The 18675-nt window shown below is 37.4% G+C and overlaps 1 protein-coding gene across 2 annotated transcripts in view; it reads right to left on the minus strand.

Moving 5' to 3' along the window:
* Window positions 1-1847: 1847 nt before the first annotated feature.
* LOC145979468 (A disintegrin and metalloproteinase with thrombospondin motifs adt-1-like) overlaps window positions 1848-18675 on the minus strand; it is a 183514-nt gene continuing 166686 nt past the window's right edge. The window contains exons 15-19 of one of the 2 annotated variants that reach the window (XM_083112382.1): window positions 18003-18114; window positions 11500-11657; window positions 10316-10475; window positions 5860-6069; window positions 1848-2946 (exon numbers count right to left, since the gene is read on the minus strand). In XM_083112382.1, coding sequence (XP_082968508.1) covers window positions 2741-2946; window positions 5860-6069; window positions 10316-10475; window positions 11500-11657; window positions 18003-18114 — 846 coding nt within the window. In that variant the 3' untranslated portion in view covers window positions 1848-2740. The remainder of the gene's footprint in view (window positions 2947-5859; window positions 6070-10315; window positions 10476-11499; window positions 11658-18002; window positions 18115-18675) is intronic. The other variant, XM_083112383.1, reaches the window with a different exon arrangement.

Genomic DNA, 18675 nt, shown 5'->3' on the forward strand with positions numbered 1-18675 from the left:
AACTAGATGATATATCATCATGATAATTTGGTGATATGTATCTTGTCGGCGATATATTGTCACTATATTTGGCAATATATAGGGACATTGAATTTTCGCGAAATGTGAAAAAAAAAAGATGCAATTTTGAACATTCTGCACGTAACTACACTCCCAATGATGAAATAACAGTTGGGCTGAAAAGTTCGTAGGCTGACTCATAGATGGCGTTACTAGAATTAAATCCATGTGATTTTTACTTAGTACTAACCTTCAAAAGATACGTGTATAAATTTCACAGCTGCCGGATAATTAGTTCGTGAGATATAGTATTGTGAGTGAAGCAGCTTTTGTTATTGTGAAAAAATAAATGGATAAAAAAGAATTTTGTGTGTTAATAAAGCATTGCTTTTTGGCGAAAAAAAATACTGTTGAAGCCAAGGCTTGGCTTGATAAACATTATTCGGACTCTGCACCAGGAAAATCAACCGTTGAGAAGTGGTTTGCTAAATTTAAACGAGGCGAAATGAGCATCGAAGACGATGCATGCAGTGGACGCCCCAAAGAGGCTGTTACCGACGAAAACATCAAAAAAGTCCACAAAATAATTTTAAATGATCGTAAAGTGCAGTTGATCGAGATAGCTGAGATTATTACATAGCGTTGTTGGAGCGTTTAAAGGATGAAATCACGAAAAAACGGCCCCATTTGAAGAAGAAAAAAGTGCTGTTTCATCAAGACACAAATCAATGAAAACGATGGCAAAATTATATGAATTAGACTACGAATTGCTTCCCCATCCACCATATTCTCCAGATCTGGCCCCCAGTAACTTTTTCCTGTTTGCAGACCTTAAAAGAATGCTCGCTGGAAAGAAATTTAGCACTGATGAAGAGGTAATCGCCGAAACTGAGGCCTATTTTGAGGCTAAAGAGAAATCGTACTATAAAAATGGCATCGAAAAATTGTATGACCGCTATAATCGTTGTATCGCCCTCGAAGGCAACTATATTGAATAATAAAATCGAATTTTGTCAAAAAAATATTTTTTACTATGTTAGCCTACGAACTTTTCAGCCCAACTGTTATGCATGAGTTTTATTTGCGAAGTAATGCGAAATGTGTGCTTTTCCACGAAATGAACGCTTTTTCGTGAAATAACCGTGAAATATCAAATTTAGTAGAAAACTCGCAAAAACCGGCAATCGAGGTTGTGCGCGCAAACTGTTGATTTGTAACGAAATGTTTGCCTAAAGTTTCCTACCACTTGCAGCTGAAGAACGTTTTATCTTTGATCACATCAGGAAGATGCTGCAAATTGGGATTTCCCATGCACATAATCTCAGTTCAAAAACTTCGCTCCCTGTCAAGCTGCATTCCTTTCTTCCCCCGAATATGCAATTTAGAAATGAAGTGATTTTGTGTTGATGTTTTTTTTGGTTGGACAGCTAAGTACGTGTGTATGTGTAAAGTATATAAAAATGAAGTAGTTTATGAATTTATAGCTCTTTTGTATGTTGTTTCCTCTCATGATGAAAAAGTGTGTGCCAATTTTTTTTTTTTCCACCGCTGGTATATACCACTGATGTGAGATTTTGTTTACCGCTCTCCTCAGTTTTTATTTACCATAAATTTGTCTCCCTAGCAATATATATTGTGGAGACATATCGCCAATATCACGATACTGAAATATATTCTATTGTCTGTGACGATATATCATGATATTAAATTTCCGATATCGTCCATCCATGGTATGCACTTTCAGAATAGAAATATTTTGTTCAACTAACTCCTTTCGTTCTTTTTCATTACCAAACTTGTTCTACTTTCTGGATGTGTCTTGTACAATAAATGTAGACTATATTTTGAGTAACCATGTATTACACGTGTCTGAGTAAAGTTCCAATTGCAAGTTTTTATAGTTGCATCAAACTGTTTTCAAAGCATATTTCAAGACAAATTTATTTGTTTTTTTTTTGTCATGCACATTGAGACACTCAAGAATTATATATACAAAATTGTTAATACATGCTAACATACCTTGTCAGCTTACCAACTTTAGAGAAAATTGGTTTTACTATAAATGTCGAGTTCACCATATCCTTTGACCAATTACTGTCATTTTTACAAAAGTCTCATTTAAAAAATTAAGTATGTAGTTCTTAAACTTATTTTGTCTACAAGTAGTTTCTTCTAGTGTTAATATTCCACATACCACCTGTACAGAATATTGAGCTTATTTTCATAAATAAATCTTTGTACATGTACACTGGAACAACGTACAATGAAAATTGTCAATTGTTACACACATCAATCCTTTTCCTCCTTAATTTATGGTAGTTTCGCAGCAAAGGTAATACATTTTTGCACAAATATATTGCACATTAACCCATTTGGAAAGCATCTAACTAATGTTTGAGCCAAATGTTCTTATCACATTTGCACACTCGGACACAACATAATGCAAGCAAGATATGTCGAATTTATATAGGTCAAAAACTGTGGATAAATTTCCAGTTATTTCCAGTGGTAGTGTGGTCATTCTTACTTGTTTCTGGACCACTAATCTTGTAAAATTTCACTTGGCAATTGTACAGTTTCCGTTTCTGATGCCAAATGCTGCATTTCACCAAACCAATACAAAAAATGTCTTCTGAAAATATGATTAAAATCCTGTTTCGTAATCACATATGTGAATTCAAACTTTCCACATTGTCCATCACTGTCTTGTATCCTTCATTGTCTAGCAAGGCACAATTTGTCATGACAATGTCAATTTCAGCAGTTTCTGTGTCAAATTCAAAAGGTGACTTATCAATGGCAAGAACATGATAAGACTGTGTGAACACAATACTCTTGAAGAGGCAGCAGCATCGTTAGCAGCTGATAGGGCACTATTACTGCATTCAGTATTGTCCATGTGGTATCTTCCATCTCTTGTGCATTTCCTAGAGCTCGTAGAGTATTCTGAAAGATGGGAGTAAAAGAGGATTACTGTGTGTTACGGGTGGAATTTTGACATCTGATATACAATAATATGTAGTTACACTTCTGGTTGGAAACAACTTATTGTGTTTCAATATAATTGTTACAACCCAGAACTGTCTTGACTTTACCAGTGACCGATATTCCAAGCATTAAACCTTGCAGCACAACAGTCCTTTCGAGGTCCAAGACCTGGCAAAGCTGCTATATTTTGGGTGATGTGAGGTCTACACATTAAGTCCCATTGCCGCTGTTTCTGCTTTTTCAATTGTGAAATCCACTTCTCCTCCTTTTCAAGTAGTTCCGTAATGGTTCTCACGATGCTGGATCTACATTGAAATTTTGAAGCCCCACCAGGATGAAACAAGGGACTGCTCTTAGCAAAAATGCAAATGCTGACCATTTGAATATGGGGAAGAACAAGAATAGTTCATTTACGAGGGTAAGTCATTAAATAACAGGAATTTTTATTCTAAACTTCATGGAGATTTATGCGCAATGAAAATTTGTATTTCTGGACACAAAATGGTTCCTTAGCAGCAAAATGCCATTAAGGTGGTGTGGCCATCGAGCAGTATGTGCCAGCACGATAGCTTGTACAACATGGCCGCTCCACTGTTCACTTGCACCGTAGAAGAGCAATGAAGTGTTATTCATTTCTTGTGGTCAGAGGGAGTGAAACCTGAACTCTTCAGCAGAGTCAAGGTTCAGTACGGAGACAATTGTTTAAGTCAGGGGAGAGTGTAGTAAATCAAATTTATGGATTCGCTGGTCAATCTGCTGTTCCACTGCCTCAGTTGCCATGCAAACTGGCCTCCCACTCCATTGTTCATCACTGACATTTCGTCTTCCATAATATATTATTTTATTACTAAAGAAAGGATAATTTGTAAATAAAAAACATGTAATATTACACCAAATTCACCCCCCTAATAAAATACATGGATATTTTGGTATTTTAAACCTTTCCACCCATTCATACACTCCCCCCTGACTTAAACATTTGTCTCCATACTAAACTTTTGTTTTGTCTTGCTTCGCTCCAAATTTGATCCATAATTCCGGAAATTCATGGGTATGTAAGCTCATTAAACTGTTGATACGAGTTCACAGTATAAAAAGTATAAAAACTTACGTGAGTGAGTATAAAAGTCGTATACATCCCCTACATGCTACAGGGGATGTAGCATTCGTACGCTACAGTAGTCATTCATTCTGTATGGTAATATGGGTACAGCGTTCTTTCAGAAGTATCGCTTAGCACACATGGCATTTTTGACTTCATGTAATTTTAAATTCCATATCCCAATACCCTCTTTTACCTAATCCTGGATTTATTTATACATATATGACAAAGTATTTTATATACTGAAAAGAAAAACCTGAAGTAGCGAAGCGTAGCTTCGCGAAAAGTCATCTGCAAGGAGTTTTATGACTTTTATACTCACTCACGTAAGTTTTTTATACTTTTTATATTGTGAATATATTTAGTGAGTAAACGCACAAATTTTCAAAATGTACATGTTGATATGAGGGCAAGTCAAAAAGTCTTTGTGCCTAATTTTTTTCTAGCTTCTTATAAGTGTTAGTACAAAAATGAGATATACGAGCGATGCAATAGGCTTTTCTTGGAACGGCCCTATTGTAACTTCCAATTTCTTCCATGGCACGGCACTGTTATCAGTTGGCAAAGATGGCAGGAGTGCTCAGGAAGTCCACCACACCATATGAGCAGCGAAGTGTTATTAGTTTTATATGGTGCAAAGGACAAACAGCCACAGATATCCACAGGGAAATGGAGCCAGTGTATGGGGACAAGTGTTTATCAATGCGAAGTGCGCAGTGGTGGTGCGAGGAGAAAATGTGGAGGACAATGAGCGATCGGGCTGACCTTGTTCCTCGCTGACAACGGACAACATTGCCTGTGTTGATGAAATGGTGAAAGCTTATCGACATGTTCATCTGAAGGACATTGCCACTGAACTTGGCATTTCCTACAGTAGTGTTTACGACATTGTTCACGATTCGTTGGGATACCGCAAGGTGTCGTGTCGGTGGGTTCCTAAGCTTCTTGAGATGTCCACAAGGCAAGCGTGATCAGCTGGCCACCTTTTATGCAACGGGCATTGCGAAACTTGTGGTACGGTGGGACAAGTGCCTCAACAGGTGTGGTGATCATTTGGAAAAATAGCAAAAAGTATGTAGAAGATTGTGTATATCTTGTTTTTCTTTTATGGTTTGTAATCCGGCAATAAATAGTTAGGCGCAAAGAAATTTTGATTTGCCCACGTATCTAGACAACAGCAAACTACATGAATGCTCTACAAGGAATTCGAAGCAGATGTAAATTTTCAGTTTTTGGAATATCATAGGGGTTTTTCGAAGGGAAAGAAAAATTCAAAAACAGATGCCCTCAAGTCGACCAAAGGTTCAGCCAAGCCTTAAAATAACATTAGGCAATCATCCACTTTTAGTATTATTATTATTACAGTAAAAAAATGAGTACTGTAATAAATTGCATTGTGCAATTGTAATAAAAGACCCCTGATAAACCTTAAATAAATATTTGATGCACTTCGGAACCAAATCTTGAGTAAAGTCGTGTGGGGTTTGAAAAAGCGAGCATTTATAACCATTTAAAGAGGTTCTGTGTTAATGATAGGTTAAGAAACCCTGTTACAGAGAATTTCTTGATTCTCAAGTCTACATGTGAATAACAATTTACAAGAGAGTGGAACCTCAATTTTACGTTTCTCAGGGAACCAAGGGGAATAAACTTACATTTTGTAACATATAGCTTTATTGGTACCATGAGAATGGATTGTATAATGCAGGAAAACATAAAATCTGCAAACATAAAACCAGGGTTCCAGTGTATAATTATGTAATACATACCATCTGTTGCCGTCAGGTAGCCTTGAGATGACATGTTGTTAAGATCGTAGAGTTTGTGGTTCTTTTGTTTCCTTGGCTTGAATTGAAAATCACTTGGAGAGACTACGTTGTTTAATTCTTCCATATCAGTGTCATCTTCCTCAATATGGATAGGATTATTCCAATCAATTAGAAATCTTGGGTAACTGAGATTCTGGCCGCTTCTCTGGCCTGCAAGAGAAACAGACAAAATATATCCAAATATTACAATTAAGAATAGAACAGATAAATCAGTATTGATTGATATCGGCATATCAATGTAGCAGTAAAATGACTAATAATTTTGCTGATCTTCTATAGCTATAAATAGTCTATAATGTACAATATTCTGCAATTTTGTTATTTCAATGGATATATACATAACATTAGATTGCCCTGGTTTTGGACAGAAAAAGTCTAAATATGCAGTTTCTTTTCAGGTGGTATAACCCATTAGACATTAAATGAGGAACATTAACAAACCATAAAGTTCTACGTGCAGTATTTGTAATTGTATATTGGATGGGTAAAGAATTAGATTATCAGTAAAATTTCAATATTGGTCCATCCCTATTTACGAGGGCAAATTGAAAAGTCTTTGCGCCTAATTTTTTTTCTAGCTTGTTATGAGTGTTATTACAAAAGCGAGATATACGAGCGATGCAGTAGGCTTTTCTTGGAAGGGCGCTGTTCTCAGTTGGCAAAGATGGCCGGAGTGCTCAGGAAGTCCATGCCATATGAGCAGCGAAGTGTTATTCATTTTTTATGGTGCAAAGCACAAACAGCCACAGGTATCCACAGGGAAATGGAGCCAGTGTATGGGGACAAGTGTTTATCAGTGCAAAGTGTGCTGTGGTGGTGCAAGGAGTTTGAAAATGGACAGAAAAATGTAGACGACAATTAGCGATCGGGCCGACCTCGTACCTCGCTGACACAGGACAACATTACCCATGTTGATGAAATGGTGAAAGCTGATCGACGTGTTCATCTGAAGGACACACCACAAATGGTTCAGTGACATGACCATTCACTTGCCCTTGTGGACATCATCAAGAAGCTTAGGAACCCACCGACATGACACCTTGCGGTATCCCAACAAATCGTGAACAATGTCGTAAACACTACCATAGGAAATGCCAAGTTCAGTGGCAATGTCCTTCAGATGAACACGTCGATCAGCTTTCACCATTTCATCAACACAGGTAATGTTGTCCGTTGTCAGCGAGGAACGAGGTCAGCCCGATCGCTCATTGTCCTTCACAATTTCCCATCCATTTTCAAACTCTTTGCACCACCACTGCACACTTCGCATTGATAAACACTTGTCCCCATACACTGGCTCTATTTCCCTGTGGATATCTTTGGCTGTTCGTCCTTTGCACCGTAAAAAATGAATAACACTTCGCTGCTCATATGGTGTGGACTTCCTGAGCACTCCGGCCATCTTTGCCAACTGATAACAGCGCTGTGCCGTGGAAGAAATCAGAAGTTACAGTAGGGCCGTTCCAAGAAAAGCCTTCTGCACCACTTGTATATCTTGCTTTTCTAATAACACTTATAACAAGCTAGAAAAAAATTAGGCGCAAAGACTTTTCGACTTGCCCTCGTATAATGAAGGCTGAGTTCACAGCAATATCATCTGATACCAAACAATATTTTTGTGGAGTACAAATAAATATCTTGCAAGTTCTGAAAATGCCACACAACCTTTTGCAGTGTAAATAACCAGGAAATTATGCCAAATTGAGTGGGGAAAGGTAGGTTTTATGATTGTACGGCAACTATCATAATATTTTAACACCGTGGATCCCGGATTTTACTTTTTCTTACATTATACATCCAATCTTGATGGTCCCAACATTCAAAATGTTATAAAATTTACGTCGATTTTACATTTTCCGGCATTTTAAGTTTTTTTCAGATGGTTCCCTTAAAAAACATAAAATCGAGGTTTCTCATATGCAAAGTTTTTAATGTTTTAGAGCAAAACTCTGGTATAGTTGCAATGAGAGACTTATTGTTCCAAATTATTCTTGAATACGATTACATGAATATTAAAAGAAACCTAAGACGAGATATATAACAGAGTTAACTAGCTCATTATTACCCAATGGAATGTGCATTATGCAAACCTTTAATTGGAAACATTTAAATTCTCTCATGGGATTTGTTGCAAGTAACAAATGCTTATCTTTTACATATCGTCCAATATTAGGTACATGACTTGACAGAACTACCATGGATATTGAAATATTGTCTTAAGAAATATAGTGGATATTTATGTAATTGTATGATTTTACTTTTGTGATGCACAAGAGCAACAAGTCCCCAGTCTTTAAATTACTATGAACCACTGTCCAGTGTGTTTATTTCAATCAATAACAAGCTGTCTTTCAAGAACTACTGGGTTTAATAAGACACTAAATTCTGTGGAAATTTCAGACAGGAAAATGAAAAATTGCCTATAATGAAAGCCTGTCTTTCCTTAACTATACTTGTAATTCAAGCACTCAAAAATGACATTAGGGGTCATACCACACCAACTCAACACACCGTTTAAAACTGACCTTTTCACATTGTATTGAAATGTGAATAGCATCACTGATTAAAAAAAAAAATCAAAGCTTAGGTTGCTATGGTAACTGGTTTCGAAATTACAGACCTTTGAAGTTGCAAAATTTTACCAGAAAATAGGCAAACCTTATTTACTAAAATTACATTTAAAAGTTCAAGTAATTGAGATAGGAATTTTGGAAAAATCTCAATTTGAAGCTCCTTCATTGGACTTTCATATATGTGTCATGCTCAGACTGTTTATACTGCAACGTAGATCATTTTCAGCATTTATTTTGTAAACACTGTGCGATAGGAAAAGAGTAGAGAAAAAAATTAAAGTTTTGAGCAAAGTGCTTTGTGATCTTGGATTTCAGTAGCCATAGAGCACTGACTCTTGCAGCAACGTATATTTTTTGTGTAGAAGTTTTTGGTTTTTTAATCATCCTTCAGCCAGCCAACTGTGGAACACTATTCACAAATGATGCGATGTTTTGTCATTCCTGACCTGCAAAAAGCATCGGTACCAACAGTTCTGAGCCACAATGCATTCGTGCAGCCTCAGCAAGAACACATTGAAAGAATTCTTCCCAGGTCACATCATTTAGCAATTCGGTGACATTCACCAGACTTAACTTCCCCAGATTTCTTCCTCTGGGGTTATTTGAAGGATAAAGTGTTTCAACCAGAGTGGGGTGTGTTGAACCGAATGCAAGAGTCAAGAGAAAAAATTGTGAACATAACTCCCGAAATGCTTGCGTGTGTCATGCAAAGCATCCAAGGCCATCTGGCACAATGCATTGCTAACATTTTCAATTTTTCCACACATATACTCTGTCTTGTTTATCTCTGGAGCAAGCGAACGAAAACAAGTCGTTGCGCAAATGGTGACGTGAGATGGCTTCACCAATGAACAAACGAGAGGGAACAGGATTACGTGGAGGAAGGGAGCGACTGCAGTTACCAGCCTTTGCAGCAGCATGTACTGGTTCACTCTGCCCACTCGATTTCCCCCAGTCTCTGCCGTTATGTGTAGCCTTCCTCCAGAGATAAACAGGACAGAGTATAGTGTAGGTAATGTGAATACCAATGTACAATTTATGTATTGCAATAGTACAATAAAAGTTAAATCCACTCTGAGAGGGTGTAGGTTATTTTAAAAGTATGTAGCTGAAAATGTTCCACCCCGTATTGTTAACTAGCTGATTACCAGGCATTTATTTATCCCAATCTTGTATTAGTCAAGAAAATAATGAATTCTAACTATAGTGTAAAGTGTAACTAATTTTAAATGTGATCGTGAATGTCATCAATTAGCTTAGCGACTCCGAAAACTATGGATTCGACACTAATCTAATTCATTTGTGGCATTTTATTTTTCACCCCCTCTCACCCCCCATGCCGATAGGTGAACTTGGAGTTGTACCGCATTGGGAGTGTCATGAAAACTATGGATTCCATTCGCAACACAGCCTGAATGTTAGACAACCTGAGAATCACTATCGTTGTGCAGATTGCATAGAGTCATTGATGTCTGTTTGTGCGGAATTTAATATTGGTGGTTCTCAATTATTTTTACATGTCACCCCTTCCCACCCCACCTCTAGGGGTGCCAGGGGTGTCTTACCCCCACAGTATTTCTTTCCAGATTGCAAGTGATACGTGTTCCAAGTTTGGTTGAAATTGCTCCAGGCGTTCGAGAGTTATGCCGGAACAAACAAATATACACACACACACACACATACACCCATTTTTATATATCTAGAGATTGATCAACCGTGGGAGCATTTGTTATAAATTTGGAGTGTTATAAGTTTGTTAGTTCATTCTTATGCTCTTGTTCACAATTGTACATGAACATAAGAAGCATTCAGATGTTACATACCATTAAGGTCGAGCCTGTCTATTATGTCATCGAGTTCCTCCTGGTCCAAACTGTGTGTTATCCTGGTGAAATTCGGAAGAACACTTCGCTTGAACAAGAAATGGGCTGGATGCAGCAAGTAGTCATTTTTGTGAAGTGGAGTGTCATCGTCACCAAAATCCTGCAAGAGCATAAAATTAAAACTGAACTAGATATGAAGTAGCTTACGCATGCAGAGAAAACATAACTATTCAGCGTTATACCAATTCAAGTTGTAATAGCCATTTAAATAGCTCATGGGACACAGGGGATATATGATAACTAGTGTGGATTTACAGCCACTAAAAACTTGTAAAGTAGACAGGTAAATAGTTTTTACACTAGGTGCTCAAATTAAAGTTTCCCTAATCAGAGTTCTCTGGAGCCCATTCGAAGCGTAAGATTTTGGTGAAACTTGGTTCAGAGGCTATAGAGACTGTGGGGAAGCGAATGTTGATGAAAAAAGAAATAGTTTAAATTTTCACCACCAGGTGGAAATGTATCACTTTGAATTAAAAATCCCTCTACTCGGGACCCTCTAGATCCCGTTCGAGGCAACTGATTCCAGTGGAATTTAGTATAAAGGTTATGGAGTGAATGCTGATGAAAAATATTGTTCAAATTTTCACCACTAGGTGGAAAAGTGGCACTGAAATAACCAGAAATGGAACATGAAACACTTTACTTTTAGTTTGTTAGTATGGAAGTGTTAAATATGCATTCTATCAAAGTGAATGACCCTTTCAATGCATAAGACAGCAGGATAATGTTCACTGTGCACCAGATTTTAGCAGTACATTTTTACCTGGTGGTGAAAATTTGAACTATTTCTTTTTCTGTTTGTAATTCACTTCACCATGGTCTCCATAGCATCTGTACAGCATATCACCACAATCCGATGCTTTGAACGGGCAACTTTAATTATAAGCAGCTTGCAGTTTATTTTTGTTAATTTTTTTAACAATGTTGAATAAACTAGAGTTCCTTGAATAGTAAGTACAGAACACTTAGAACTTTGTTATTAGCATGGTAGATCAGTAAAGAATTGTCTGTGAATGCTTTCCTGCAAATATTCAAACTTACATAGAAAATTGGATGTATATAAAAAGTAGGGTTTTTCATTCACTTTTTCGTTCAGTGTAAGCAAAGAAGTGTGAAATACATACCATGCATCTTCCACTTAGGCAATATGCTTTCTTCCCTGTAACACCTCTGCCGCAGTCGGTTCCAAATGGAAACCAGCCATCCTCACCGTTTACTAAATAAAATCTGTAAGTCACCTTCTCGTCTTGGCATGCAACACGGCACGGTCTGTCTGGATCCTCTGAAATACATGAAAGAGTGACTGGATAATTCCAGGATCACTTACAGTGGCGGCAAGAGGGGGTAAATGCCCCCACTCCCAACCTTTTGCCACTTTTGCCTCCACTATGCTAAACCTTATCTACCAAGGGAAAGTAAACTGTCTTAGCCCCCCCCCCCCCTAGTTTTGAAACCCAATTGCAACCACTGATCACTTACATTACATTTTGGCAAGTTGGAGTAACTTTGCTACTCTAGTGCGAGCCCGTTGTTGAACAAGTGCTGCTGCCAGATCCACAACTATGACACCAAAGATTTATACATTACAACTAAAGGTGCATATTCATGTTTATGGAATAAAATACTTTGTTTTATAATACTAGGAGTGTCAAATTGAAACCATTAAAAGTCCAATAAAAATTGTAGGGCAGACTGTATGCAGCTTAAATTTCATGAGGTATCAACTGTTATTTACAAAACAACTTCAAGGCTGCAACACTAACCAAGTGAGCTTCCAAATGCCATTTTTGTCATTTTAAAGATGGCGCCTCCTCTACACACTTGCACCAGTGAAGAGGAGTGGTTTTTTGCCCTCTGTGAGCCGACAGAAATTTCTCGGGAAATGAAAATTCAATATCTCTGTGCATGCTTACCACACCAGCAAGTTTACTAATGGATGATTGATAAAGTTCGACAATGGCCTCAGTTCGCAGGCAGATGGCTGGAGAGCCCTTCACAGTGGCTCATAAGTGACTGCACATGGACCCCAAACACTTATTCTTCTTAAGGTATACAGCTTGAAGATCTTGCACGTTTAGCGTTCGGCGGGCGAAAGTTGACATCACGTCTTACTGAGTGAAAGTGTCCGCACATTCAGACAGCTTACAGCCATCTTGCAGCCGGATTAAGCCAAGGAAAAGTTGACTCGTTTCGTCTGCAGAAGATCTTGCAAGATGGAGATATATGCAGTTTGGGATAATGTTATTGTGGGGATGATTATAGTTGAAGGGCCAGGGGGAAAAACGATGAATGTCGACTTTTCGCAAATTTTGAGATCGCAGCACCATCTGATAGTTCAGAAGCTGTACTATAAGATTGTGAAAGGCCTTGGGGGGAAAACGGTGAGAAGTGCCTGAAAAACGCATTCAAACGTACGGGACAAGGGGGAATAACATTGAATAGCAAAACTTGTTTTTCATTTCCTGGCAAATCGTCTCGAATGAACATTCATCGTTTTTCCCCCTGACCCTTCAGTTATATTTGGCGATGTCTGACAACATTCTTTGTTATCCATATCTTCAGAGAACGAAGAGCGTGACTTCGACCCAAGATTTGAACAATACAACCTACTTTAATTATTGCCAAGTATATATCCATACTGAGATCTAACGTAACATTTTTTCTATTCAGAATAAATATTTTGATTGATATCGGAATATTATGAAGCTGATTGTGAAAATGAACTCAAAATTGATTTTAATTATTTAAATTCAGTTAAACGTATGACCAAAGAAGATATACCATATTTACCCACTTCCCGAGAAGAGAAGCTACTTTTTAAATTCTTTCCTAAATATATATATTCTCCGTAATTTTCCCCTTTAAAGTTTGTATGCTAGTTGTTGCATTGACTAGTTTCATCCTCAGACCACGTACGGCCATCTGGCGATGCAGCTAAGATGATCTTAAGCCGGAAGTTGGTAGTCACGCGTTTCCTCTCAGATGTATCTTGCAGTTGTCTGGCTCACCGAATGGGGCTACTATCTCAAACTTAAAAATATTTGTAGATCAGCAATAGGTCTGTGTTAAAGTGCAGCAAACTTGTGCAACCCTACATACAGAAATCTACTAGCTAAGAATCAAAAATCAAAATTACGGTTTTCATAAAACTCTACCTTGTAATAAACGTAAACGAATTACTAACTTATCCACGAGACTTATTTTTGCCACCATCCACTTGGGAACTTGTTGCTTCACTGCTGGGCTGGCTTCCGGTTCCGGTCATTTCCCTGCATGCCACTAGGAGTGCTAGTGTAGCCAGTTTGTCTGCTGCGAACACTGGTTTTCAGTTCCTGCAGTAGCAAGAGCCAAATGTGATGTGCCTGACTGCTGTCATGGAAAGTGTGTAATTGCATGCGTCTCCTGGATTTTGATGTTGGTTTAGTGTGAGCGATGTATGCCTGAAACTTTTTTGACCGTGTGCTTCCTGATTTTAAGATACTTGGCTAGGATATTTTGGCATCTATCAAGGGCTGTTCGGAAAGTTCTAAGAATCGGATAGAAAGAAACACAATATCAGAGTGATTGAGGTTTTTTTTTTCAACATAATCTCCTCGAAGGTTAATGCACTTCTGCCAACGGCCTTCCAATGCCTTGGCACCAGCAGAATATGTTGATTCGTCCAGGTCTGCAAAATACACCTGTCACTGTGGAGGTGAGTTCTTCATTGGACTGGCATTTCTTGCCGCTTCAGGTTTGGACTGCTCTTTTGTCTCAGGCGTGTAGTGATGAACCAAGTTCAACTCGCCAAAAGCTTCCTCATGGCCAACTCTTCAGTGAGAATGTGGTGTACTCGGTCCACTGAGATGCCCACTTCATGAGCTATCTCCCACACTTTCTATCTTCAGTCAGCGAGCACCATATCATGGACTTTATCGATTGTTTCTGGTGTGATGGCGGTTGATGGACGTCCACTGCGGGTGTCATCTTCAAAGCTGTCCCGTCCAAGCTTGAACAGCGTCATCCACTTGCTAACAGTGGCAAATTATGGGGCAGTCTCTCCTAACACTGTGTCCAATTCGGCTTTGATGGCTGTCTCATTTAACTCCTTCTTGACCAGAAACTTGATGACCACACAAACTTCCTTTTGTTCCATGATGTCACATCACTTGCACTTTTGCTCCTTCATCTGCCTATGGAAACCAGACTATTGGAAGAGTGGTGATAAAATTTTCCCTGCACGTTCAGAACAGATGTGGCCTTCTAATGCACATCCTTTTGTTCGATTGCAATGCCATCTATGACAGAGTCTTAGAACTTTCTGAACAACCCTCGTATGCTCATTGATGGCTGTAATGGATCTGCCAACGTAATGTGAATTGCACTCACAGTGGGTATCATATATTCCTGGGTTGTCCAGGTGGGGAGAGGAAATATAATTTGTGTTTGTTTAGAGCACTGGCTGTTTAGGTCACTGGTTTGTGTGCTTGTTTGATGTTGAACTGTCTCAGGGTCTTGGCGAGGTGGTTGGATGTGGTATGGTGGTAGGGTAAGGCAATCCATTTTATTTTATTGTTGCTTGTTTTCTGGTGATGGTTTGGATGTCGAATCTGCATTTCTGTTTTGCTGCACTATGTTGATAGTTGATGCCCTGTGTACCCATTCTTTAGCCTTACGTCTGTGATTGTGGGGCCTTTCCACATCAAATCAACGCAAAAAACTAAGATTTTGACACCCACCAACTCATTCGATGAAATTTGGTATACACCTTTCCTTTATGGTTGAAAGAAACCTCCTAAATTTTTTTCACTCTATCTCAAACGGTTTTCATTTTACAGCACTTTGAAATGTCATCAAATCAGTGTTGTCCGTCACTCTTGAGACCCTCGACACAAGATACCCTTGCTTACATTTTATTTCTTTTCTCCTTAACCAATCATCAGATCTCTTTGAAATTTTACACAAAGTTCATTAAAATAATGAGGATTTCATAAAAAATACATTAGTACTCAAAAAGTTTTACAAATGCCTATAAAAAGACTAATAATGGATTTGTAGCCTAATTTTTGTGGTGGGAAAAGTAGGTTATGAAAATCTGAATTTTCATCATGTGGGTATGATGGAACCAACAACTTTTTATGTTGAAAATCATTGCAAAGACATGCTCTTTCTCTACAAAAAATAAAATTTTTGGTTTTTTTATTCCTTCTAACAAAAATTTTACGTTTTGGAAATTGCCTAAAACTTCAGGGTCAATCCATATCAAATGGTCCAGCACTGGTCGCTCGACCATTTTTAAAATTTTTGATTTGTTTGTCGTAACTAACCCCTGTACAAGGGTAGTTCAAAACAGGCATTATTTTTCTAAAACTAGACTTCGTTTGAAAATGGTGGCAATTTTTGTTTCATGAGTTGCAACATTTTTGGCCTATGCAGACAGTTACGAAAATTATGATAACTCAGCTAAGAAAAACTATAGAAATCTGGGGTAAAAAACATTGTTTTCAGTACATTTCAGGCTACATTTTATGTTCGATATCTTTTTCACCACATCTAATGCAAATGGCTGAAATTTAGGGTCAAAACTGCCTGATATTCAATTTTGAAGGGAAATCAATGTACAGGATATTTTTTTTAGTAGGTAAGCAATGAAATATCAGAGCTATAATTTTTTTAGAGGAAACATATACATCCAAAGTTCTAGCAGAAAATATTTGAGCTCTGTTACTGGTTTCCATATTGAGTTAAAGCTCTTTGAAAATGCTCATTTTTCTCAAAATTTGGGCCCCAAATATATGTCTGGTTGGAAAGGTCTTCCCAATGGCATAGTGGTTACGTCGACATTTTGTAATCAAGGGGTCCCGGGTTCAATACCCAGTGGAGGCACATGCTGGTTCGGATCCCACTTTAATAAACTGTAGGTCCAGTCTCGATTAGCCTTCCGTGTATAAAGTTGACTTAAAACTGAAATCAAACCAATATCTGGTTGGGAACCTAATAAAATTTTATATTTACTGCATAAAGAGGTACCTGTTAAAAATTTCGAGATTGATATTACATAATAACAAAGTTACAACAGGGGGAAGTTTGGCAAAAACAGACACATTTACGTTATTAGTTACAATTATAATTATTTACTTTTAATGAACTATCATGCAATTATAATTATTGTACATATTAATTAATTGCAACATATGAATGACATAGTAAGCCCATTAGTAGCTGTTATCAAAGAAAAGGTGTGTACGGCTGTGTGTCAAATATTTTCTGCTGAAACTTTGGATGTACATGTTTCCTCTAACAAAAATTACAGCGCCAATATTTCATTGCTTACCTACTAAAAAAATATCCTATACATTGATTTCCCTTCAAAATTGAATATCAGTCAGTTTTGACCCTAATGTCATCCATTTGCATTAGATGTGGTGAGAAAAGATACGGAACATAAAATGTAGCCTGAAATGTACTGAAAACAATGTTTTTTTACCCCAGATTTCTATAATTTTTCTTAGCTGAGTTATCATAAATTATCGCAACTGTCTGCATAGGCCAAAAATGTTGCAAGTCTTGAAACAAAAATGGCCGCCATTTTCAAACTAAGTCTAGTTTTAGAAAAATAATGCCTGTTTTGAACTACCCTTGTACAGGGGTTACGACAAACAAATAAAAAAATTTAAAAATGGTCGAGCGACCAGTGCTGGACCATTTGGTACGGATTGACCCTGAAGTTTTAGGCAATTTCCAAAAAACGTAAAACTTTCGTTAGAAGGAATAAAAAACCAAAAATTTTATTTTTTGTAGAGAAAGAGCATGTCTTTGCAATGATTTTTCAACATAAAAAGTTGTTGGTTCCATCATACCCACATGATGAAAATTCAGATTTTCGTAACCTACTTTTCCCACCACAAAAATTAGGCTACAAATCCATTATTAGTCTTTTTATAGGCATTTGTAAAATTTTTTGAGTGCTGATGTATTTTTTATGAAATCCTCATTATTTTATTGAACTTTGTGTAAAATTTCAAAGAGATCTGATGATTGGTTAAGGAGAAAAGAAATAAAAAAGTAAGCAAGGGTATCTTGTGTCGAGGGTCTCAAAAGTGACAGACAACACTGATTTGATGACATTTCAAAGTGCTGTAAAATGAAAACCATTTGAGATAGAGTGAACAACATTTAGGAGGTTTCGTTCAACCATAAAGGAAGGGTGTACCAAATTTCATCGAAATCGGAGTTGGTGGGTGTCATGACCTCGTTGAAATGGTGTGGAATGATCCAATGGTAACTTGTTAAGCAACAAGTTCCCTAGTGGATGGTGGCAGGGGCTACCAAAATTAACAGAACCTTTACGAGTAAGTTTCGCGGATAAGTTAGTAATTCGTTTACGTTTTTATTAAGATGCACATATGTATAGATTTAAAAACACAAATGCAAGTAACTTACATTATGCCAAAAGTGACATTATAGTAACACTTTTCATTTTTCAAAGTGTGATTTTTATATGTTGTAGTAACAACATGGAATAATAGACATGTAGACAGTAAGACTGAAAGCTCATTAGTTTTCCTAAAATTAATAAAAAAAATAATATATCTTTTTTTAAAACAAAAAGACTGCCTGAAAATAATGCTTCCAAATTTGTACGTACCTAATGATGGAGATATCTGCATACCAAGCCCAGACAGTCTCCTCACTCTTTCGCTGTACTTGGAGCAAATGGCAGTTGCATGTTCAAATGGGGTTTTCAATCTTGGACAGTCCTGAAGAAATAGTAAAGTTAATGTAGCAGAGCATTTTAAATTGTATTTAATGCTAAAATTTTCATAAAGTTTACGTAAGATCGTAAATATTTGTAAAAATGAATATTTTAATCCATCAGTGCTCACTCAGTCTTGCATTTTTCCACACCTTGTAAGATATCAGTTATTTTTCCTTCTTGTTTCAAGTAATATTCGAATGCTGATATATAATGATGCTATCTTTCTAACAGGTGGCGCAAAAGTCATCATTCTATTTGAACTGACCTTTATTTTGTCATCTTGTTCTTTATATCAGTAGTGTTTTGTCAGTTAAATAGAAGATACTCACGAAATTTATTGTTTGCGAAAATGAATAAGTATACCCCACATACAGCCTGCAAAACATTAGCTCTTTTGCGTGACACTTTTCTGGGCAGAGTAATGTCCCGTTTTGGTGATTTGCCATGGCCGGCCAGGTCCCCCGATTTGACCGCTCCAGATTTTTTCTTTGGGGATATTGAAGTCAGTGGTTTATGTGAATAAGCCAGAGACGTTACAGCAACTATAGGACAATATTCAGCA

This window comes from Lepisma saccharinum, chromosome 26, assembly GCF_977018435.1.
Source record: "Lepisma saccharinum chromosome 26, izLepSacc3.1, whole genome shotgun sequence".
In the NCBI taxonomy this organism is placed as follows: Eukaryota; Metazoa; Arthropoda; class Insecta; order Zygentoma; family Lepismatidae; genus Lepisma; species Lepisma saccharinum.